The 25992-nt window shown below is 35.2% G+C and overlaps 1 protein-coding gene across 1 annotated transcript; it reads left to right on the top strand.

Moving 5' to 3' along the window:
• The first annotated feature begins 377 nt into the window (after nt 1–377).
• Nucleotides 378–19008, top strand: LOC131790584 (exportin-2). Its single transcript, XM_059107802.2, has 32 exons — nt 378–582; nt 1451–1596; nt 1913–1958; nt 2722–2777; nt 3203–3268; nt 3742–3821; nt 4128–4218; nt 4797–4904; nt 5453–5545; nt 6180–6272; nt 6636–6710; nt 7196–7325; nt 7510–7575; nt 7918–8027; nt 8379–8471; nt 8713–8797; nt 9134–9195; nt 9459–9595; nt 10158–10261; nt 11579–11676; nt 12177–12235; nt 12656–12747; nt 13421–13540; nt 14188–14267; nt 15101–15198; nt 15302–15387; nt 15540–15621; nt 16120–16168; nt 16727–16821; nt 17287–17384; nt 17746–17879; nt 18080–19008. The coding sequence occupies exons 1-32, from the start codon at nt 507–509 to the stop codon at nt 18167–18169; spliced, it is 2898 nt and encodes a 965-aa protein (XP_058963785.2). The 5' UTR covers nt 378–506; the 3' UTR covers nt 18170–19008.
• The last annotated feature ends 6984 nt before the right edge of the window (nt 19009–25992 follow it).

The following is a 25992-nucleotide window of genomic DNA, read 5'->3' as shown; positions in this document are numbered from 1 at the left end:
TGTTTTAGATGGTTTTAGATAGTTTGCGAGTGGTTGTAGATGTTTTTGAGGTGGTTGTGGGTGGTTGTTGAAATTTTTGAGGTGGTTGTAGATGGTTGTAGGTGGTTGTAGGTGGTTTTAGGTGGTTTTAGGAGGTTTTAGGTCGTTCCTTGTTTTAGTACTTACGTATATTTCTTCCTCCTAACCCTGCTAAGGAAAATTTGTTTAAACGTCAAGAGTTTATTTTGTTGGTGATCATGTCTTTTATTCTTGTGTACTTGACATGTGATTCAGGGGTGATAATGTAAGGAAAACTATTTGTTGGAGGAGGAGTTTGGGAACGAGAATAACCATGTGCAAGGAAATCCTGACATGCGCATAGTTGATGGCGCATTTCATGAAAATTTGAAAAAAACGTATAATTTCCCTGGTGCGATTAGGAAAGCTATTTCCCAGAATATCCGGGCATAAGATACTTCTTCTGAAAGTTTAAGATCGAAGTTTGGTGCTTCTGGTGCTGCTTGAAGATGACAGATGCGAACGCTTTGCTGGCTCTCAATTTGAAAAACACTTTATCGTTTGAAACGAACGTTCGGAAACAAGGTAAGGATGGCTTCGGTTAAACTTGGTAGATTTACGAAAGATATAATTCTGCACACATCAAAGCCGTTTCCTGTCGCAAAATACTTGAGACAGGAACTTTCTCACATATAGAATGAATCTATAAGAATGCTTTTGTTTTATAGTACAATGATATATATCGTGAGCAGCACAAATCCAGCGAGTACAAGTTGAAGGACTGTATTACCTTAAACTGAAGTTTCATGGCTAGAATGTTCTTCTTACGTCGGGCCGACTTTCTTTTTCGGAAGGAAATGTAAATTTAGCTAAATTATACTTTAACAAGCTGTTTTGTCATTTTAATGTACTGCGATGTGATGGTCCAAGTTCTAATCGATTTTTATCAAGAATTTGACGTATTTTTTTATTCCTTAGAGTGGTCGTAAATATTCCCATACAAACTCTTATAATTCTGCCATGATTGTTATTGCACAAGATGATCATCTCACAGCTGGAGCTTGGGCCGCCTGTGCTCTCACTAGAACAGTTACAATAATATTCAGCTAAGACTGACTAAGGAGAGACTTCCTTGACCAAAATATTTTGAAAAATTAACTTCTTTAAACTCTCTTTTAACATAATTTGTTAGTCAGGGCTGTAATTAAGTTTTGAAGTAGCAGTTACCTTGGAGGTATCACCCACAGCAGTGTAATATGTAGTCTGCTAAGTGAAACAAGACAGCAATTCACTATCATGTATTTCCAAAGATCTGTGCTGTGATTGGTGTTAGGGATTGCAGCTCAACAACAGCCTTTCCAGTAATGCTGCTTTAGTTTATCATATTTTTGTTGGAGTTATTTTACCTTTCACACATTTTTTTAGATTACATGCTTTCTTTCGACTATTTTAGCTGAGAAGTATCTTGAGACAGTGGAAGGAAGCAGTGGTTACAATGTTCTACTATTGGGCATTGTGAATAATAATAATGAGGGTGAATTGATAAGAGTGGCTGCTGCTATTGCGTTCAAGAACAGTGTGAAGCGAAACTGGAGAATTGTAAGTCAATTGGAAGTACAGCTTGAGGACTTGAAACTATTTTTTTTTAATGTTCTGTGTATTTCAAAAACTGAAGGATTCTCTTTCATTAAACTGCTATTTGAGTAACATAATACAGCTTGTAACAAGATTAGGGACTGATGTACATGACTAAACAATTAATGCACTTATTGGTGTTAGAATGAATAAGAAATTCAAATACTGTGTGATACTTACAGTTTCTGAAATGAACTGTCATAGGTTTCAAGTGGTAACAAAACACTTTGTAGTTGCCATTTTGGGCATAAAGTGTGAATATTGATTTTTGTTTTGTTAGATTCCTGATGAACCAAACAAGATTAACGATGCTGACAGGGAAACAAGTATGATGCATTGTAGCAGTTCTGATATTACTGTGTTAATTGATTGAACCACTTCTATAATGCATGGGTTGATTTAGTTTTACTTGAATTGATTTAGCTTGCAAAGCAGTGTAGACCTGCTGAATAGGTCACTGTGGCTGTCTGCAATTAGCTATTACTTCTGAAAATTCTCACAAAGACAAGTTATTTCTCCATCCTGAAAGTTATAGAGTAGTCATTGGATACAAGGTTGTTATGAATAACTTTACCCTTTGCTTTTAGCACCCCTTAAATCATAGAGGCACCCTTCCCAAACTCATTTATGTATATTTAAATGCAGTTAAACGCAATGTAATGGAGTTAACAACAAAGAACATCAGTGTTCTCTAGTAGTCAGCAGTTTTTTTCATACGCGCATGCCTTGGAATTCTATGTGTTCTTTGTTTGAGGCATTCTTGTATCTACTTTGAGCATAAACTTACAGCATTGTGAGGAGTGGCAGCTCATTGTTCAGGCAGTTTTCCCCACCCCTTCCCTCCCTCTTTCCAATGTTTATTCAGTGTGACGGGTGCCTGTTTTCTTTTCCTGTGTGGGGGGCTCGTGGCTGCATTGCCAGGATTTGCCAGCCATGGGAGAAGTCTCCATCTAGGAGCTGGTTGCCAATAGTGGAAGCTCCTGGATGTTTCAGGCACCCAACCTCCACTTAGCAATGCAGTTGTTAACAAAGTTATTTGTATGGAAACAGCATAAGATATTGATGATCTGTTTTACTGTGGTTTTCTAGTCAAGAGAGAAATTGTTGATTTGATGCTTAGAAGTCCTGAAAAGCTCCAGAAGCAGGTAGGGACTGGTTTGAAAGCATCATACTTGTCATTGGGAATCTTAAGCCCTGGAGGAATTGAAGACTTTTTTCAACTGGATGGTATGTTTATGAACTGAAATTTGGATTGGAAACTCCCAACAATGTGAGCCCCTCTCTTAACCTCAGAAAGGGTGGAGTGGATGAAAACATGCTACTATTGATAAAACTTAGAAATCAGGGATCAAAATGAATAAATTTTTATATAGTGCAAGTTGTATACTCATGTAGAAAATAAATTATTGGAGAGGTAGAGTTTTGTATTGTAAATCTAAGGGGTGATGTTTTCATCACTTTGGGGTAACCAGATATTTTTCTTTGTTTTATTCTAATGACAAAAGAATGGTATCTTTCTTCGATTTTGCACAATAAGCTTAGTGTTTGTGTTTTCTCTCTTTATTCTCAGCTCAGTGATGCAGTCAGTGTGATCGGCAGAGAGGATTTCCCACAAAAGTGGACAAATCTGTTACCAGTGAGTAATGACAGGGAGGAAATTCCTTGTTAAGGGAGTGCTTTTGAAGAACAGAATCACTTTCATTGATACATTCTGTATTCAAAACTGAGTCACACAGCTGTTGCAGTGTCACAAACCCTATGTGTATATTGTGAAGTAACTTATGTTGGAACTTTTTCTCCAGGAATTAATGCTAGACCATCACATATCACCAACTCCCCTTGCCTCCTCTCCTTAGCATTTTTTAAGTTGAGTGTCCTGTTCATGCACACAGTAGACTGACCCTAATGTAAGCTTTAAACTGGAGCTTTTGCCAACAGACTTTGACTATTAGTGGTATAATGCTACAACAGAAAACTGTGCACATAATATAATGTCAACTTTAAGACTGGAACTGAACAGTAATAATAAAAGTTTTCTATGTCACAAATAGATACTTACTTTGGTTATTTTATGGATGGTATGAATTTCTTAATTTGATTAATTTGCAGGAGCTTGTGGCCAAATTCAAACAAGGCGATTTTCACCAAATCAATGGAGTTCTACAGACTGCTCATTCACTATTTAAAAGGTTTGATTCCTGTCCTTGTTAAAAAACCTCTTGAATTATCATGATCATGGACCTGCTAAAGTCTAGGGTAATTGAACTTTGTAGATGACACACTTTTGGCAAAATGGCTTGATACCAAGTCAGCTAAGGAAGAAGAGACAGTTTCATGGAAGAGAATAACAGAGTATGAATGGTATTTTATGAAAATGTTTTCTCACCTAGATTACAGACTACAAAAAAACTAAGTTGGAAACATGTTGTTTCCTGCAATATGACTCCTGGACATAGATTGCTAATTTATTCTTTAATTTTTAAAATTGTGACTAGATATCGTCATGAATTCAAGTCCCAAGAACTATGGACTGAGATCAAGTTTGTGTTAGAAAAGTTTGCAGAGCCATTGACAAATCTCTTTGAGGTTAGTAGTGTTGTCTTGGTTCACTTTTGTGGCACCCATTGTTATGGCAGTCATTTCAACTCAAATGAACAATCCAAATGCGAGGAACAAGCCATGAATCTCATCTCAATAATTTGCCATCTTTTCTTGCTTTTGTTATAACAATTAATTTGCACCATTGAATTTAGCTGAATTTGTTGTTCCTTTCATATATGTGATTGGTTGACTTTCTTTAAGTATCCATGGCAGTAGCAATGGTACTGTAAGACAAATATGATTGGGCAAAGACAGGTGCCACTTATATTTTCCACATGAACAAAAATGAAGAGGGCTGGTAAAAGTAGCAAATGTATACAAACCTTTCAATCAAATTTCATTTTCACATTTGTACATGTAAGATTAAGGTGTATTCTTGTTACTGCTCTCTCTAGGCAATCTGTAAGTTTGTTGCGTGAATCTTTCATATAATTCAGTATGTGGTGTACATGTAAGAACTGAGATCATGTGCAATACATGAAGAGATACTTTCTTCAGATGAATTCTCTTTATATCTTGCTTCTTAAGGCATTTAACATATATACGAGCACTTTATGTTGTAGGCCATAATGGAAGAAGCAAACAGATGTGGAGGTGACCCAGCTAAACTAAAGGATATTCTCAGCTCTATTTTGCTTATTTGCAAAGTTTTCTACAGCTTAAATTTCCAGGTGATCAATAATGTGTTCAAACTTACTCACCTCTGTTGAAGTTTGATGTTAAGAACTTGAAAATGTTCTGTAAACCTTGCAATTTTTTAAAATGGGAAGTACGCCTGTAAGCATTCAAGCTTTTAAAATGCGAAAAAAGTGAGAGTCACTGTCACAGTTAAATTTTCTGGTTGCCTTCACTTTGAAATGTGTGATGTTCTATGGGAAGTTATATTCTGATTACAAAGAACTATTGTTTAGTGCTAGGGGTAATAACAGAGAACATATGACTTAAAAAATCCCAAAATATAACTTATCAAGAAGCATCAAAAACTTTTGTATTTGTTTGTTGTTTTTTTTTAAGATTGTTTTTTGTTTCCAAATTATTTTGAAAAATATCCTTTGATATTTGTATTTGATTAAGGCATCTTCACTAGCTCTTGTAATGGATGTGTACTTTAAATCCTTAATTCTTCCTATACAATAATGAAAGTGCAAATTTATTTACCTGTACCTTCAAAGCTCACTCTAGAAGTATTTTCAACTGATTGTGGAAATAAATGTTGCAGGACTTGCCTGAACACTTTGAGGAAAACATGGAAAAGTGGATGAAAAACTTTCTCATTCTTCTTACAACAGACAGCAAACAGCTGCAAGTTGAGGTTAATGTCAATTTTTTTGTTGTAAGACAACAGTGCGGTGGAAGGTTTCTCCTGGGATACCTCCACCCAAGGGATACAAACTGTTGAAATATGAAAACACCAAAAAAGAAAAAAAAAATTGCACTGGCATGACCTTTCTATCTGTAGCCCTTCATTGAGAGGAAAAGGTTCTTTGGTTACTTTCATTTACATAATAACATGTGAAAAGATGAAGGAGTTTTGCATGTGCAGCATGCATTTTTTATTCACTTCCTTTTGAGAACTCCAACCTTTTGAACCTCTCACTTTGCATTTACCTGTTGCAAGAATGAAAACAGCTGAAAATAATAGAATAGCATAGCAACTTAGAGAATCTATAAACAAACTTGGATTGCCAATGTTAAATAGAGTTATAGTGAACTGGAATTCTGTAAGCAAAATAGCAGCTTGTCCTTTCAGGTTTATTTCAAATTGTTATTTATATTGCTTGGAAGTCATTTCACTCTGTAATTCTGCCTCTGAAAGGCTTTTGCTCCCCAATTTGAAGTGTTGAGGTCATAGGAAAATTACAAAAACAGACAGAATCAACTGACTATCAGTTCAAATTATTATGACTTATCAAATGTAGTGGGGATTCTTTTGTTTGACTTTGTAGGAAACGGAAGAAGCTGGTCCATTAGATCTAATTAAGTCACAAATCTGTGACAATGTAGCATTGTATGCTCAAAAATATGATGAAGATTTTGAGGTAGAGGAATTCACTTATTGATGATAAATTTTTAGTAGTTATTGTAAGCATTGCTAAGATTGCTTGGTGTGTCTTGTTAAAAACTTTTTTTCCTAGTGAATAAATCTGATATTATCTCGACAGCTATACCTACAAGGAGACAGATATGCAGACAGATTGATTGGCACAATGCTTTCTCATAAACCTTCTGAAAAAATAATTAGATCCTGTACTAGTAAAATCCTTTGTTGCAGCAATTTCTTTAAATAAAAAGCATACTTAAGAATTCTGAATTAAAATATTACAAATCATATATTTTAAAGTAACAAGCCTATAAATTTATAGTTATATTCCCTTCTTCAACTTTCATTAATTTTTTTGCAGAACTACTTGCCAAAGTTTGTGGAAGCTATTTGGAACCTGCTTGTGAACACAGAGAAAATAGCAAAACATGATATTGTGAGTGTGATTGTTATCAGTGAAACTTCAGCAAGCTCTACTTGGAGACTGAGTTAATCCTTTACATCCTAACATCAGTATACATTTCTCTATACTGTTCCCTATACATTTCCTATGGTATTGACAAAAAGAATTTGATGAACAATCCAGAGCTTTAGTTGGTGATCATTTCCTTTATTCTCATGACCTCAATGTTTGTTTTAGGGGTGATACTGAAAGGATAAAATAGTTACTAATCACTCTTAGAGGTTAAAGGTTCAGTTAATTGACATTTGTCAAATCCACCAAAAAAAAGTGCATATTTGATAAGTGTGAGTTTTACTTACACCACTTGGATAAACAAAGAAAAGAGTGTACAAGTGGTATACTGTGCTAGTTGACTTGAAGGGTTTGAGGTGTGACAGGATTTAGAGAGGTGAGTTAGGATGTCAAAGTAACTTTTTAGTGGAAGGACATTTGACAACTGGGTACTTTTTGGTTTACAGGTTATTAGCAATGCTATTGGATTCTTGGCATCAGCAGCAGAGAGAAATCAGTATAAATATCTCTTTGAAAAACAAGAAACCTTGGAAAGTATATGTGCAAATGTTGTTTTACCAAATGTGGAATTTAGAGGTAAATTTTTACTGTATTCTGTATTGTTTAATATTATTCATCATTATTTTTGCCTTATTATGTTCAACTTGATGGTTTTGTGGTATAGAAATTTTAAAGATTAGTGATATTTCTGTTTCAGTTTCTTTCTGGTGGAATGTTCAGTATTGGCAAGGTTATTAACTGGTCTTTTAATTTTTATCAGAGGAAGACGAAGAAGTGTTTGAAGACAATCCTGAGGAGTACATCAGAAGAGATATTGAGGGCTCAGGTTTCAAATGAATTTCATATTTTATTCAAGTGATCCATATTCTATCATAATAGTAATCATATCTTAATTCGCCCCTCAGTATTTGTTTAATGAACTTGCTGAAAAAAAAAGGAAAAGGAACTGATCTATTTGTCTACACTTCTAGCAGATCTTAGTGAGCAGGGGACACCATGAATAAGTGAACTCATTGAAAAATCCCAATGTCTGAGGAAAAAACCAAGTTGACTAGGAAGTTAAGAAATGATTTGAAACTTGGAGCTTCAGATTTCATATCCAGAGAACCAAAACAGTAGCAGTAACTGCAAATATTCTTTCAACAATAAAGTTATTGATTTTTTTTAGATGTGGACACCAGACGTCGTGCAGCCTCCGATCTTGTGCGTGGATTGTGCAAATTCCATGAGCAGCGTGTTATAGAAATATTTTCTGGCCATGTTGTGTCTATGTTACAGGTAACCAAAATTATGCTTTGATTCCTGAAAACTACAGAAGAACTAGGAAAGGAAAATGGGCATAGTTTGTCTTTCTCATTCTTGCTCTCATCATTCTAGTCTTTTTGTTTTCTTATATTTGTCAATCTTATCAACTCAATATAATGAATACACAGTATGTGTCACAAAATCACTATCAAATATGCATACTATGAGGGTTACAAATCATTGATGCCTTAAAATCTTTCTTGGTTCATACTTTTGCTGTGAATGTCACTTGTTTGAAGCTCTCGCAAGTTACTGATCAGTCTTAATAAGATGTGTATGGTTAAGGCTCATGTGATGATTAACTTTCTTCTTGGTATATGGCAGCTTTATCAAGCAGAGAGTGGCAACAACTGGAAAGCCAAAGACGCTGCAATCTTCCTTGTTACATCACTTGCAAGCAAGAAACAGACTGCTAAGGTAATAATTATGTATACCAGCAGGGTTTTCATCAGGCATTTTTTATTGAAGTATGCTGTATTCTTTGGGTAAATTTTGCTGGATGTTTATTTGGTTTGGGTACAATGTATACCATTACAAGTTTTAATTTAAAGTTTGTTGTTTGCCTCTTATAATTTGCTGAAAGTATTTTTAAGAAGTTCTATTTTTCAGTGTAGTTGTGTTGTTTTGCCTTCACTGTTTAACTCTTTCTTCCTTTCAGCATGGGACAACACAAGCAAGTGAACTTGTGAATTTGCAGAGTTTTTTCACTGAACATATTTTGCCAGAGCTACAGATTAAAAATGGTAAGTGAATCATTATGATTGTTTCTCTAGATCACCAAATCAAGTTTGTTTTGTTTAAACTACAGTAAATGGAAAAAAAACTTGCCTTCTTTTTGCTAAAATTAGACTGAGGCTGCCAACAGAAGTTAGTATTGTGGAGCTTTGCGAGCTTAACTTCCATTGCTTGCATTTACACCTGAGTATGCATGGCAAAAACCTTTTTTTATATAATGTCAACTGTAGCTAACAGATTAAATTTAAATCTGTTTTATATACAATTGAGTTACAGGTATGATATTCCTGAAAATTATTTTCATTTTGTCCTGACTTTTTATTCTCTTTCTCTCTCTTTTTCAGTTGATGATCATCCAGTGCTGAAGGCTGACTCCATCAAATATATAATTATCTTCAGAAATATGGTAAGTCATTTGAGGATAAGCTAAAGAATGTTTTTCTCACTTCTTTCTGGAGGAAAGTACCAGGAACAATAAAAACTATGGTATGAGTAATTTTAAATATGTCAATAAACTGTGATGCACTGCCAAACTCTTACAACCAACATTAGTATAAATGTATCCCAGCGAGTAATGGGAAATCAAACAGAAAAGAACCAACAGGTCCTACTGTTCAATACTGTATCTAATGAAAGAACTTTCAATTCTGTTTGCATTTATTCTTTCAGCTTTCCCTTGAACTAATTGTGGGATGCCTGCCATTCCTTGTGAAGCACCTAAAGGCTAAGAGCCATGTTGTACATAGTTATGCTGCACACTGCCTAGAGAAGATCTTTACACTCAAGAATCCTCAAGGAAAAGCTTTGTATGTGTCATTGTTTTTGATGTACTTGTATGGGGGTATGCCACCATCTGTGTCATATGAAGTCCTTCTAAATCTTCATCTGAAACCATCCACTTTCTATTTTTGTTCATCACCACCTTTTTGATGTTTGCTTTCGGTGGGAAACTATTTGTTCTAACTTAGGGTTTCCTTGTGTTTATGGGAAATTTCTCCAATTGAACGTTCTTTATGTTGAAAGGGCTCCCATTCTCATGGGTAGCACTGTATAGAAAAACTGTCATCAATCTTGTTTTACAAATATTTAGGAGACATTTGGTAATGAAATCTTATTTCTTCCTTTTTTTCCTCCCAATGATGCAATTTTTATCTAATGAAATCAAGAGTTAATGAACACATTGAGAATTGGATCCAAAATTGTTCTTTCAATTTTTTTTATGTTCTTTGAGTTTAATTCTGATCCTAAGATTTTGTTACCAATATAGAGTTGCTTTTTGTTACCTTATTTAGCTGCTGTCATCTTAAGTGTCTTCAGAGCTACAGAAAATATTGAGCATGTTGGTGATATATTTTTTTTCCTGTGTAGAATTGGTAAGGTTGATGTGCAGCCACACTTAGAGGAGATGTTATCAAATCTCTTTCATTTGTTGAAAGTCCAAGGCTCACAGGAGAATGAATATGTTATGAAAGGTACTCTATTTCTTTTGTAGAACATTAGTAAATCTGCCATATAAACTTAGGCATAGTTCTACAAATCAATTATTTGTGGTTGGACTTCTCTGTCCTGTCTTCAAATGGATTATAATAGCTCTGGTTCTTTTCAAATGGATACTTTCCTGTGAGAAGGGTGACCCTTCTCTCAGGTTTCTTTTTCCTGAGCTTATTACTCACAAACTGAAATTGGCAGGTCAAATGACAGCACAACTTACCTTTCTGCACTCACAATGAGAGCCACATTACTTGTGGTTTGCACCAGCAAGGACCTACTTTGTTAAGTTCAGTTTCAGATGGAAAACACCTTAATTTCTCTTTCCCGTCACAGGATTAGCTGTTGAACAAAACAATCAGAATCCTACTAGCACGTACTAATAAATCAAACTGCCTGAGACTGTTGCTTTAGAGAAGATTATCAATCTGTTTTTTACATGCAGCAATCCCTAATTGGCCAGGGAGACATAGTTTCCTATTATGGGATTAAAATGTGCAGCCAAAATGTGCTGGTTCAATGGACAACTTAAGATGGATACCCAAATAAATAGCATCTGTAAAACTGCATTTTTTCACTTATGTAACATCAGAAGGATTAACCATTAACTATAGAATCCAGTTTAAAATTCTTCTTTTTGTATATAAAGCCCTCAACGGTATCACTCCTCCATATATATCTGAACTTGTAGAACTGAAACCAGCCTCAAGGTACAATCTCAGAAACTCTGATGATATGCTTTTACTGAGCAATCCTTCTTTTAAGAGTTGTATCACATAAGGTGACTGCTCATTTAAATATGCAGGGCCTAAACTGTGGAACGAGCTACTGAGAGACATATGTTATGCCAATACTGTACATATTTTTAAGCATCTTCTCAAAACTCACCTGGAAAGCCTGTCTGCTTTAAATACCATCGGTCTAACAATACTATGATAGTTAAGATTTTAATAATTATAAAGATTGTAATGATTATATATACCATAGTTTTAATAATATCACATTTTTGGGGATTTTAATGATTATAAAAATTGTTAAGATTGTAAATACTATACTTTCAATAATCAGGATTGTAAAGATTGTAATGATTTTAAAGACTGTGCTGTAAGATTATTATACTGTAATGCATGTGTGAGCATCTGCATATGTAACATGCACAATATAAGTAAATAAATTATTATTATTATTATTATCATTATTATTATTATTATCATTATTATTATTATTATTATTATTATTATTATTAAAATTGCATAGAAACAGTTACATTATATATATATATTTTTTTGGTTATTTTGCAGCAATTATGAGGTCATTTTCCCTACTCCAGGAAGCCATCTTACCTTATTGTGCTGTGTTAATTGCTGATTTGGCATCTAAACTGGCTCTGGTTAGCAAGGTGAGGACTTTAATACCAAGAATGATCAGGATTTAATTTCTCCTTTATTGTGAGCATTAACCCTTGAACTCCCATGAGTGACCAAGAGAGATTTCTTACAATAAATTGATACAACATCAGGGAGACAAGTAATGAAAATAGACCAAAATTTCCATAAGAGGATTATATGTTGATCCAATACCAAATTCTCCAAAGGAACTTTAAAAGAATTGCATGGCAGACAGTAGTGAGAATTTCTCATGAGATCCTGGGAGTGAAAGGGTTAGGATTATTATGCTGATAGGAAAAGGTTATGAAACTTGATAGCTATCTTAATCTTGTGATGTGTGATACATGATTAAAACGTTTTTCTAGATTAAGAGAAGTCAAACATAGCACCTTTATCTAGGCTACCTTAAATGATTACAGAGAATAAAAAACTTCATTTATATTTTTTTTATTGTTGAAAATTTTTTCTGTGGTTATTTAAGGATGGATTTGATTTTCTCTCCTTTTTACAGAATCCTAGCAAACCACAATTTAATCACTATCTTTTTGAAGCCATTTGCTGTGCTATCAGGTGTGTTAAAACAGCTTTGGTTTTGTCATGTTTTTTTTTATCACTAGAGGAGCAAAGTCACAGGGATAGTTGTGCACTGAAAAGGGAGAATAAATGATGGTACCAATCCGATATGTCAATGCAACTGACATGTTTGGGAAGTTCCTTGTCAATAATGATAGTTGATAAATTACATAAATCAATCCTATAATGAACTGACTGTGTAAGGAGTACAGCAGATTCAAAGTTCTTAGTTTCAAAGAAATTATACATGTGTGTTATTGTGTGTTTAATTGACATTTGAGGCAAAACAACAGTACACTGAACTATAGTATGCTTCAAGTTTTGAGTAGCAATAATAAGATATGGCACATATATTGCTGAATTTAAATTCATTATTTAAAAGGTCATACTGATTAGTTCCTTATACTTTTATATTAGAGTTATATGCAAAGCAGATCCTTCAGCAGTGGCAGGATTTGAGAAGATGTTGTTTCCTGTGATTCAAGAAATTCTCACAAATGATGTCACAGGTACTAAGTGAATCTAACAGGTGTAACAGTTAAATTAAATTGTAGCCAAATGGGGGGAAAAACATCAAAGAGTTCTTCAGCTCTGGAATTTATGTGAAGCATTTTTATTTTTTAAGTTTTGTATACATTCAAACTCTGTTCATCCTTGTGTGGTGAAGGTCACTTCCTTTGGACTTTATTTTGGATTTCCCAGCAGATTTGGTTTAAGTAAATGCGGGGTAATGTTTGGCAAGAATTGATGTCTGTGTTTATGAGAAATGTCTTCATAGATACAGGGTTTGCATGAATCATGAAAAACTTATAAGGCATGGAACTAAATGAATACATTTCCTAGGCCTGGAAATATATGAAAAGTAGGCATTGGTGGTGAACCTTTTTTTTAGAACAACAAGGCTAAAAAAGCTGATGAACCTTTTTTTTAGAACAACAAGGCTAAAAAAGCCTTAAATGAATTTTGGATCACTTTGAGGCACTTGATTGGGGATCATGAAAAAATATTCTGTACATGGGAACAGCTTTGAGTTAAATCGTCTTTTACTAGTATATGTGCCCATGAAAGATCCTCAAATGAGCAATTATCAATTAGCCTATTTAGGTGTATGAGGCTGCATTTTAATCCAGGTTGGCTGTCATGATGCATTTCATTTTTGTATTGCCGTTTTGTTTTTCACAGAGTTTCTCCCATATGTGTTCCAAGTGTTGTCATTGTTGCTGGAAATTCGACATGAAATTCCAGAGCCTTACATGGAGCTCTTTCCTCTTCTTCTCTCTACAGTTCTCTGGGAAAGAAATGGTACAAGATTGAAATAGATTTTTTAGAAATATTGTAGATGATTAACTTTCCTTTACTCATAATAAGTGTTTTTGCCTCTTAAAACATCTGACAATAGTTTAGGAGGGTAGGTGCTATGAAGGGTAGTGACACAGGAGGGTAGCAATTTCCTCAGCATAAAGGAGGTCACCATAGCAATAAAGCCACAGCCCACTTCCAGCCACCTTTCAAAACAACACCAACAAACCAAGTGGGGAGAGGAGGGGAGAGGAAACAAGTTGAGCAAAGCACATGGCAGTACCCCTGCAAACCTTTTTGGGGCTCCCCACATCCCATGGGTGACCTTAGCTTTAAGCTGTCCTTAATGACTGTTATTCTTCATTAGATGATATTCTGAATTTTTAACATACATTTAATTACCACAAGCAAAAGAAAATTTGTGAACCACAAGACCCTGAAGCTTTTTTATAACAAGTCATTTTAGTTATTAGCAGAACTATCCTTTTAGCAAGTTTTTCTTGAAACATTTTTTAATTCATATACACTGGATGCATTGTTAGATCAAAGGATAGCAGAAAGTCTTATACTGACACAAAATCAAAGTGATGTCAGTTTTGTCAATTAGATTGTGATCAATTTGTCTCGTACTGATCCACCTGCTTATTCAGGAAACATACCACCACTGGTGCGTTTGCTTCAAGCCTATATTGAAAAGGGAAGCAAAACTATTGTTGAAACAAAGAAGGAGGTAATGCAGAAACTACTCATTTTTGGCGACAATAACATAAAAAGTTAAACAGAGTAATCTAACTTTACAGATAGATCAAACTTGTTATCACTCAAGTGATAAGCAGTAAATATAATTCCTTAACAGTTAGCAACCTGGAAAACCATGAAGGGCCAACCACTCATGTCATATCTGTTATTAGTATGGGTTATTGCATGGGGCTGAGTAAAATTAAAAATTAATATCATTCATGTTTTCAGAAGTTGTAGAAATTGCCCTTGGGCTTTGCACAACTTTGGCAATTTCTGCAACTTCTATAAACACAAGTGATTTTAATCCTTAGATTTATGACACAACAAGTGATTACTTGTTTATGATATAGAGTAGGTACAAAATGCACACTGTTGTGCACTTTCATAGGAAACCATTTAAGCATTTTGTCAGTGTCAATAATCTGTAAAATGCGTGAATCAGCTGAATGAAATTTTATTTGTTTGCAGCAATGCCAAAGTAATAAAACCAGCCCCACTGAAAACACATTCACCGTCAATTAAATTATAATACATTTAGGAAAAATTAAGGAAAATGTCTGCTGTCTCAGGGGAGAACTGTTTCTCTAAGGGGAGAAACAGTTGATTCTAATAACTCAAAGTTAACTCAGTATAGATGTACTTGACCATGTGTGAATGATTCTTAAGGTTTGGCTCTTTCCTTCCTTTCGATGGTTAAGGTCTTGCTGGGAGAATGTTTAGCAAACAGCCAAGGATCTTGGGTTATTGTAGTGTACATTTTTTTAAAAAAAGAGAAAAGACAGGATTGTAATGTAATGATAATGTTTTGTATTGTTGTAACAGATGGGTATGCTAGGTGTTTTTCAAAAGCTTATTGCCTCAAAGAGCAATGATCATGAAGGATTTTATCTGATAGGAAGTATGGTGGAACATTTTGAACCGTAAGTTTGTATGATTCTCTTTTAAATGTTTTCACTAGTGATTTGTAAAGTGTATGACTTAGTAAAGGTTTGTTGGTTAATGAATGTGTTTTTTGTTATACAGGTCTTCCTTGGCACCCCACATAAAGTCTGTTTTTCTCATCCTCTTTCAAAGGTTACAGAGTTCAAAAACAACCAAATTTGTCAAAGGTATTACCCGTCAAGAACACTTGTTTTCTTAGAAGTTAGCTTTAAATTGTTGGTGGAGAATTCTGGAATCTTGGATGCCTCTTCAAGGTCTTTTTCCCTCTAATTTTTCCTTGTTGAAATAAAATTTCTTATTAAATTATTCCCTATTGTAGGTTTGCTGGTATTTTTCTGTCTTTATGCTTCTAAAAGTGGTGGAGAAGCACTGATGAATACCATAGACTCCATTCAGGAAGGGTAAGGAGGACAAATTGCAATTATTTACTAGTTTACAAAGGAACCAAACCTGTACTGCAAGATGTAGACAGTACTTTGACAGAGGGAGGAGAGTGTAATCTGTCGTGTACCTGCTGTACCAATTCACAACTTTTGGAGCTAAAGATCAGATCTCTAGTTACCTCTTTGTGCTACTACTGTATGTAGTGTATAAACATGTTATGGGTAGGTCACCTTTAAATCACTTGCAAGAGTTTAAAGAGGGGAGGAAAAAATTCACTATATTGTAATTGGCCAGTTACCCTCGTGTGCAAGTGCTAAGTACTTGCAAGTTTTACTGAACAGTCTTTCAACAAGGTTTTGTCCAAGCGGTGGCTCACAGAGCTTCTCACTTTTGAGTGCTAATTCAACTTGCACTGTATTGTTTGTTTTTGTACTATGAGTGTGTAAAGTTGAAAGTTGATTTTTGTATCAGTTGTATTATCAAATGTTATTAAAGCTTAATTGTTTCTTTTGCAGACTTTTTGGGAACTTTGTTGAGAGAGTACTAATTCCTGATGTGCGTAAGGTAAGCCAGTAGTTGTCTTGACCATAACACTCCCAGGATCTAAATAACAATTCTCTTTAGTGGTTGTCATACATGTCTAATCATTTTAGCTCTTAGAATTTGGTGTGACATAGAATAATCTCCCTAAGTGATATCTGTCTTTCTTGTAATCACCTTAAAGTTTATTCTTGAGAAATCACTGATATTGTTGAGGTCTTGTTAGGAATTGAAAAGGATAACCCTCCCAAGTTCTAAAAGTTCGTTTTGCTTACAGATTTTTGTATCCTTCTTTGAATAAGTTATACATTCAAACAATATCCCCAAGTGGGTAATTTTCCATTTCACCATTATTGGCATACTTGACTGCTTATTAAGAAGTGCATGGGGAATTTGCATACAGGGTACTCATTACTTCTATTAAAAGAAATAAAATGATAAATAAAATCCTCAAGAGTTAGAATACCCAAATGAGGACAAATTTCCAGAATTTTTGTTTTCTTTTAAACAATTCTCTTTCTTCTAATTTCTTGATGAAATTAGTATATGTCTAATATGAAGATTGTGGGCTGACTCTTGTAGGTATCAGGGAGTACAGAAAAGCGGATCTGTGCTGTTGGAATAACCAAGCTTCTTACAGATTGTCCTAAATTTCTAGAAACTCACAGTCATGTTTGGTGAGGCCTCTTTGTTTTCCTAACTTGGATTAGGGTTTTTAATCCCAAGAAAATATCCACATCATCCTTTTTGGTTTGAACTTCTTGCTAGGGCTGTTAACACGAATTAACAATGGCCAAACTTTGCCTGTTGCTTTGAGGTTTTTTTTTTTTTTTTGGCCCTTCAGCCATCAATGTGAGATACAGTTTAGTAGACAACACATTAACTTGAAATTTTAGTATCAGCTTTGTCTCCTCTTCAGTTACATATGTGTACCTCCAAATTAAAATACAATTTGCTCAACCCCTCAGGAAATTAGCATTTCTCTTCAGACTTGCTGAAATAATAGGGGGAAAAAACCCTGTCCTCTGAAGAACTTCTAATGAATCCTTATGTTGAGTGCAGAATCTGCACTGGAGACATTTTCATAGTACACATACTCAAAGTAATTTTGTTATTTATTGCAATCACTTTTCTTTTTATAGGACCCCTTTGTTACAAGTTTTGATTGAATTCTTTGAATTACCTGAAGATGATTCGATCCCTGATGATGAGCACTTTATAGAAATTGAAGACACACCAGGTATTTTTATTGCTAATGAAAATAACTTTGAACATCCCAGGGCATTGACTTACTGTAATTTGGGTCTTGAGAAACCTGGATTTTCACAGAATTGCAGATTCTCATTTTCAAGGACTCAGAGAGGTCACCAAACATTGTGAAATTCTGAAATATAAATTTTCCTTTGGTAATTTTCAAGCCCAATTAATGGCTTATGTTGTATGCACATGCTCTTTTTTGTCAGTTTTAACAGCCAAGCAAAAAAATAATTCCCCTGCCAGTTATTCTAGGGTAGTTGTGGATTAGACTTACAAACCCTTATGGTGAACTAAGTTTCAGAAGATAGCAAATCAAATATCAAATGTTGTTTGATTTTTCACAGGTTATCAGACAGCTTACTCCCAGCTGGCATTTGCAGGAAAGAAGGAAAGAGATCCATTTTCTGGTATGATTCCTGATGCCAAAGTTTTCCTTGCACAGTCACTACAGAAACTGTCATCTACACACCCTGGAAAGGTATGGTGGACATAATGCAAACATGATTACAATCATAACATGATTAAAAAAACCCCTCTTGATAAGAATGCTACTCACGCTGCATGGTGAGGGTGTGGAACTCAGGACCTTGATTCTTGAACTGGTGGAACACTCAGTTCAACATGTGGTTATGAATGTACTTATTTACTTATTTTTTCAAATTTTGTCAATTCCTATAGATAAACACCAAGATCACATCTGAGCTTCATGCAGATGCTCAAGGATTCTTGCGGAAATACCTTCAAGAAGCTGGTGTCAGCCTGGGATGAACAAGATCTCCTGTTAGTCTACCTTTAATTTAAAGCCAAAAAGGAAAACACTACCGTCTAGCAAAGGTTTAATTTAGAATATGATTGTAGGATGGCAAGAAACTGACTGAGAACTTCATATGTAACTGTATACAGTTGGTTGTTGAGCTTATTAGGTGAAATTCAAATGGTTGGTGTAAAGCTGAAGATCTGGGAAATATTATGTGAACCAATATTTTCAAGCTTATAGGGGGCAAAGGGGTAATTGGGCCTGAAAAGGAACAAGTACAAATAACCCAAACAACTTTTGCCTAAAATCACAAAAAAAAAAATCTCTAAAAAAACATTGAACTATCAAATGATGTCAAGAAAGACCTAAATCCCCTGAGTATAGCTTCTTAGTCATCTAATTAACTGTAATATATATAGAGACAAATTGGTAAAATACCACACACTGACTGTCCAAGAAAGAAAAAATTGATTTACATGATATCAATCTGTTAAAAGTTCTGTTTTTCTTATAGATTGTTTAGATATGGATATGTTAAGAAGTGACTAAATTTTGGGACAGAAAGATTGAAGTTACTTTGTACTACAGGCAGGCAGGCTTGTTATATCAGAAACCATGATTGGTTTAGTTACAGATAACCCCATGGTGACTGGTTTTTCAATCATTCCTGGGTTCCATTTCAGTTCAGAGGGATTAAGTGTGAATACACAGCTGATGTGCCATATGTGTAGCTAAGTCTCTGTCTTATGATGGAAGTTAGAGGCACATATATTTGTATGATTTGCTGTTATCATTAAACATGTAATGTACAGCTAACAGATATTTGCGATAATAAAAAGCAGTTATAACATTGTTAGTGTTATCAAAATTCACAATATGTAATCTGCATGCTATTTTGCATGCAGTGACATTCATGTCAACTGAGAATTTTCAGTACCTGGGTGGAGGATATACTTTTACAACTCAAACATTATCATTAGACTATAGGGAATAACCAGTTAAGCTGATTCACAAACCAGTTTTTGCTGGTGATTTAATGAAACCTGGTTTTTCTTTCTCTTGGAGACATCACAAACTTTTTAAGCCTTGTTGGATCTATAATTCATCTTTCTCAGGTGCACACATAATACTAACAGTGCACTATGTCTGTTTCTTGGTATTGTGGGTGAAATAGTGGGTAGCCATTGCATCATGATGTGGATGTTGTCCAGTGATCCATGCATCATTTGCAAAACCAGACAGACACGCTAAAATTTTGCAAAACAGCCTTGATACCTATGAAAAAACTAGCTTGTTACCCAGGGGCAAACTATCACACAGAGCACTAATAAATGGGAACAGGATCTTCCCTTTTTCCTCTCTATTTCTAATATTTCTTACTTCCCATTTATTTTCGTGTCAGAGATTAATTCACATTTCTTTAATTCTTTGTTCAAAAGTCTTTTATGGAAATTTTTAACTATTCTTTTTAGAACATCCAATGATCAAATTGCAAGCAAAAAGATTTGAACTGAATTTTCTCTTAAGGCTTTCAGACCTGGAATCAAATTTCACATTGACCCTGGGTTACCTTTACCCAGCTTTGAAAAACCCAAACCAGGACTCTAGATTGAGGAGTCTGCACATGAGCCTTGTTTGGAGTCATTGTGTTGTTTCTTATAAGGATGATTTGTCCAAGGGCATCAATTGACTCCAAAAACTATCAGTGGGGGACATGTAAACAGAACTATTGATATTCCCATTAACTTTGTCTGATTCCTTCTGATCAGTGCCTACTACTGTTGTAACAGGCCATCAAAATTTAGCTGTAGAATTCTGTAATCTCTGATTTGTGACGTACACTCTACTATTTTCCACCTTTAGTGTGCATGTTTCACAATAACAGCCAGGTTCTCCTGTATCTAATTGCAGACTAAGATGAATTAATATGTGAAATTCTCTTGAAGCAAGGATTGTGATGCACAAACACAGCAGTACCTTGTGGACTCAAAATCTGCCCAGAACTTCCAAGCAAATCTTGACTGAATGCCATAAAACTAAGATGAGTAGTCACAATGACCAAAAAAAGGGATTGGGTTAGAGGGAAAAATACCCTTATATTCTTAAAGAATAATATAACCACATAACAAAATAAGAACACGATGAATCTTTTAAATCCATTAAGTTCATATGTTATTTTCCCATAAAATTTCTTTTGAATTACTTAAGATAATTTGAAATTCTACCAAGATCTGGTTGCTAAGTTTGTTTATTCTCACCACCTTTCCAAGATAGGATATTAAAAGTTTAGGAATAAGTTACATATCATGTCTACAAGTTTGTAGAGGTTGACAGACTATTGACCAGTAAACTTTATGAGTTGATGATCCTAGAAAAACTATTCCTATTATTTTTTTTTTACAGCTTTTTATCCTCTAAATTGTGAAGGAACAGAATCAATAATTTAGTTCAAAACATCAACACATTATTTTACATATTTAACAACTAAGATAAGCACCAACTCGTTGGTTCAGTCACAATAACATTCAACTCAGTGTACAGTATTTGCTCAACATATTGGAGATCACACTTGTATTGTCTAAAAAATGTATGTTCTTTAGGTTGTCTGATTAAGACCCGGGATCAAGCCACTACTTCTTCAGTGAAAGCTTCTTAATGAAAGCAACAAATAGGAAGTTCAACACTTCTCTGGATATGAAAGAAAACGCAGTTACCAGATGTTAAATAGCAGATGCTATTCATCTCGTCGTCATTCAAAACTGTCTTTTGGTTGGCTTCATTGTCTTAAGATAGCTCGCATTACACACATAGGAAAATCGATAACAGCAACATTAATAAGCGTTTTGTGATTCCACTCGGAGAGGTTACTAGAGTCACCACAATCCCATTGCTATGAGCAAAGATCTCAAAATTGATCATCATCGTATTCTGACAAAGATCACAGAGGAAGAAGCCATGCAAGGAAATCTTCCCTCCCTCAGCGTCTTCCTTAACATGTTTCAAAAACTAGAAGGAAACACCGTAATTTCATTCCTTTAAAATAATACACTCGTTTGAAACGTACTTTATGTTTAATCTGGTTCACAATCCATCTGCGATCGAAGTAAAGAATTCCAAACATCCGTGATAGAAAGATCTTCCTTCGAATGCGTTTTCTGATCACCTACCAACTACAACGAAGATGGTCAACAAAATAACGAACGTCATTACTGGGTCTCGGGACCAAGATATCCTTTTTACTTGGACCAGTGAAGACAAAAAGATCGCTACGAAGACTGCCTGACAACCAAACACTTTGATTTTGTACGTACAGCAGGCAATGAATGAGGTTAAACACAACAGGGTAGATTTATCATCTAGGTAGCACTTGCGCTTGTGATCACTTTGTGACATGCCGCTAGTCAAATGAACGAAATCTGTGAATAGTTGCTGCTACGTACTACATTCCGTGAGGAAAAGACAGTTTCCAATTCCACTGTAGCATATAAGAATCACCGCAGCGATGAAAACGACCGTACAAATTGTACAAGGGCGTCTTTCGAGGAAGAAACTCGCCAAGTACAGGGTCATGAACACCGAGTGATTGTGCAACAAAAACAAGTTCGCCGGGCGTGGAATGAGTAAAAGAGGCAATAGCCACTGTAAACAATACATGGTTCAATATCAGCATCCACAATGTCACTTCAGAAACTCTCCTCTAAGTTCATCGTACTCCAGATATCAATTGAAAGTGAAACGTGTAGGCAAGCATCAAGTCTCCACTTAGTACCCAGGTGACAACCGAGGGACGCTAGAGCCTCACCAAAATGACGTCATTTCTAAAAGTGTTGGTCCACAATGCGTGCAAACTCTTGTGTTCGGGCCTTTCTGGGGGTTGTTTGAGGAAATTTGGGACAAGTAGAGATATATTTTTTCGAATCGATTTTCATTTCATTGATTCAATATTATTTTCTTTCATTTAAATAAGATTTTGCGTCGCCTCTTTTAAGATTCCTTTTCAAACCAACATGCCTTAGTGAAAAACTGTTCTGCTGCCATCGAAACTTGAGTAAAAATCGTCAAGAAACGCATTGCAATGAAAACCAACGTCTCCTATGCACAGTATGGCAAAATAAGATCTCTAGCAGTACTTAACTATTCCAATTACAGCGAATTACGAATCAGCTTTTCCCAACACTTCTTTGGTGCTCCGGCCACTCCCCTACGTGCTTTACAATATAAAAGAGGACAGTTGAGTCTTCTTCATTTCCTAAGTAATAGGTCTCAACATGCTGGACGTGACACCATCCCGTGGTACAGGCGCCAATTTTATTCTTTAGTGTTTTTAGGCGAGCAGATGAAAGCACCAAGGGCAGAACACCAGAAAGTGGAGTTATTTTTTTCCTCGCTCCTTCTCTTACGCAGGTCTCGCCCCTCACGCTTTCTTCCCACTCATCTCGTGCTTAACTTTGTTCGCATAAAACAACAAATAGCGCCTGTTCAACAGGCTAACATACCACAATTCGCCGCCATAGACAAGGCAACTGAGTGAATGTATTTGTCTTAAACTGGCCATTGGTTAGGGCGGCACATCGCTCTTTCCAAGGTTGACTGAGAACATCAAACAACCTTTCAAATAAGAAAGATGGTAAATTTTGAGTCCCAAAAAGTGATAAAGAATAATGTAAATTTTTCTTGTCTGTTTACAAAAATTACGTTTTCAACATTGCTTATCGTAGCTGTATGCAGAATGCGTGTCAGGGAGCCTCTTTGATTTAGTGATAGAGGTTTGAAGCCTGGAATCAGAAGGTCTGACGTTTGATTCCTCATGGAGACTGATAGTTTTTTTCTTTTTGATATGCTCGAGATCAGATGAATAAATGTCTTCCTCCACAACATCTCATATATATTTCACTTTTTTAATTTTTTACCGCAATTTCAAAATGGGGCCTTAAACATTTCTTTACTTAGATATAATGCTTTTAATGATACCGGTCTTTTCAACTTAGCTTTTTTTGACTTTCAGAGTAATTTCCTGGTCACAAAGAAGTTCCTAAAAAACTCACTTGCTATGAATTTTTTCTTTCTTCTTGTTACATCTCAACCGTCACTTACAATGTCTTTCATTTAGCTTGATTGTTGATTAGCTGGCTGAGCGTGCAGCAGAAACTCGCACCAAATCTATGACGTACAGCTGATTATTGGCCCTTGTTGTTAATCCATATTCATTAGAAATTGCAGAATTTTCAGCAAACCACGCCGTCCGTCGAAGAGTGAAGACGTACCTTCTGCTGTGTTTAACATTTAACATTGCGCTCTGGAAAGAAGGAGACGCTAGATTTATAAAGAAGAGCAACGAAAGCACTCTTATGTCACCACAACAGCGGGTGAGCGTTGCCTTTGAAAATTATTATCTTAAGCTCTTTGAGAGATCTGAGCGAGTCGTATTATCTCAAGTCAACGGCGTAGCACGAGTCAGTTGGTCTGTCTGAGTAGCTCTTAACCTCGAAATTAAACTGAATTAGTGTGTTGGCTTCCAGGAAACCAAAACCTATGATTGCAAAATATATCTGGTGAAACGCTCAGATAAAAATGTTTTGCGTGCTAAATCTGTTAAGGACATCATTTCGTATTTGAATGCAACCACGTGGAGGTGTGACTTGTGACTCTGGCTACTTCTCAGTGTGGCCTTTACTTGACTGTAGATTACATTTTAAAAAGTCTGGTTGCATTGCCCTTTTCTATAACTGTTTCAAAGAGCAAGACAATTATACAGAATTTTAATTTTAAGTTTTCCTCTCTATGGAAAGTAAGCATTCCCTGATCACATTTTTATTTTCTACTTTCAGGGATAAGAATTTTGTCAGAGGAATGGAATAACAAAGATTCTGGTCAGGAGAAGTCAATGGAATCACTGAAGTTCTGGTGGATACTGCAAAGATAAGAACTCTAAAATTATGTAGTAATAGTAGCAAAAATGGTGGCCATTTATTGGCATAGTCATTGTACGAAGTCTTCGTTCTTTAACCAATTGTTGTGGAATGGATAAAACTGATGACATGGTAAGTGAATAGATCTCAATTACCACCATTTTTGGAATAGTTTTCATGCTACGGGTTGTTATACAGACCCTCAGCGATCATTTGGTTTAATTTATCTCGATAATCTCGTTACATCGAATTGAAGACAGAAATACCTAGAAACTAAATTAATCCTCGGTAACAGAATGATGACACCGATAAAATTATTAACTTCCAAGTTCTGGGCGCTCATATTTTGGTCTGTTTAACAGTTAGTATCACAGTTATATCTCAGTTGATGACAAAGGTGATCTTAAGGTGGCACTCTTACAAAATACTTTCGCTGGACAAAGACGAGATAGAATTCAAAATGAGATTGATTGAGTTTGCGTATTTTCAAGTCAAAACTCACTTTTCTGAACATCATAGACTTACATTATCTTCAAAGACTGACTTTGAAAAGTTCTTTTAAACGACTTGAAGAAACAAACTCGGTCACCAATGGAGCAAACAACACAAACTAACGTTACCAACTGATCAAAACTGCCGTGAATAATAAACGGACGAACGCCATTTGAGTCTGACAGCCTCTTTACTGTAAAACTGACTAATCACTTTTGCAAACCAAAGTTGTAACGTTCAACTCGTAAACAACTGTTCACTCGACTCTGATGACTTATTCTTAGGCCAGTCGCTAGTTACGACAACAAACCTTTTCCAGATTAATTTCACCCAGACGGTCGTACTTGACGATTGACAACAGAACGATACCAAGAGAAAAAGTTGGTCAAAAAGACATAAATTCAATTGAAAATTCGTTCTCGGCACGAACGGTATTAAACTGGCAATTTAGAAGCCTTTTTTCAAAACAGTGCCATCTTAGTATTACCTCTGTTACTTTGTGTCATCAACTAAGTTTAGTTTCCGTTTGGAAGTAATGTATGTTTTTAAAACTCTAATGCCTGGTCACGAGTTCTTTCAAGAAAATTATCAATTTTAAATTTACCGCTATATAAACCAGTTTAATTTGACTTCTTTTCACGACGAAGAAATACAAATTTTCACATTCTCATGAGGAGTTTATTCCATAGAAATTAAAGTGGTGAATTGTTTTCCAAAGCGTTGAAAAATAGTTCATAATTTGGAAGAAACTCAATCATTTGTCAACGTGAATGTACGAGCCAATTTTTGGTCAGTAAACAATAGGTAGGTCCACTGGCGAAGATTCGTTGTTTTGAAAGATCATCACTGTCTCGCACGAATAAGAAAATTGCATTCTTAAGAAGATCGTCACGATTCTTAATTTTGTCAAAACACTTAAATTTCAGAAATTCAAATAAAACATTTTAGGGAATTTGAAAGTTAATTTACCAAATTAAAACAGTGAACATGTTTTCGTGTTGATTGCTTTCACATATTGATGACAAGTTTAAGGAATTGTAAATATATTTGCTTATTTGGGAATTGAAATTTGTACAAAAGGCCAGCCAGTTTTATGAGCCGAGGAGCGAACCAAAAACGGGAGTTTATCGAAAATAAATGAGTTTACTGTGTACTCTCTTTGAAAAGCTTACACTTGTGACTCCTTTTATACCACGATGGTTGTCATTTTGCTGGTTTATATAAACTTTTTCTTTAATACGAGCTTTTTTTGTAGTCTGCAAAACTTTTAAATTAAATTACATTCGAAAAAAGGATCACTTGTTACCCGTCGGACCAGGCATTTGGTTTTAAAATATATCATACTTAGTATGTTTACTCCTTATTATAATTGGAAGGAAAGTCTTTGTGCAGTCACTTGGTGTAACACAGGAATACAGAAAAAAAAGGAACGA

The sequence above is a fragment of the Pocillopora verrucosa genome, chromosome 2, assembly GCF_036669915.1.
Source record: "Pocillopora verrucosa isolate sample1 chromosome 2, ASM3666991v2, whole genome shotgun sequence".
NCBI lineage: Eukaryota > Metazoa > Cnidaria > Anthozoa > Scleractinia > Pocilloporidae > Pocillopora > Pocillopora verrucosa.
This window is presented reverse-complemented; position numbering and strand designations above follow the sequence as displayed.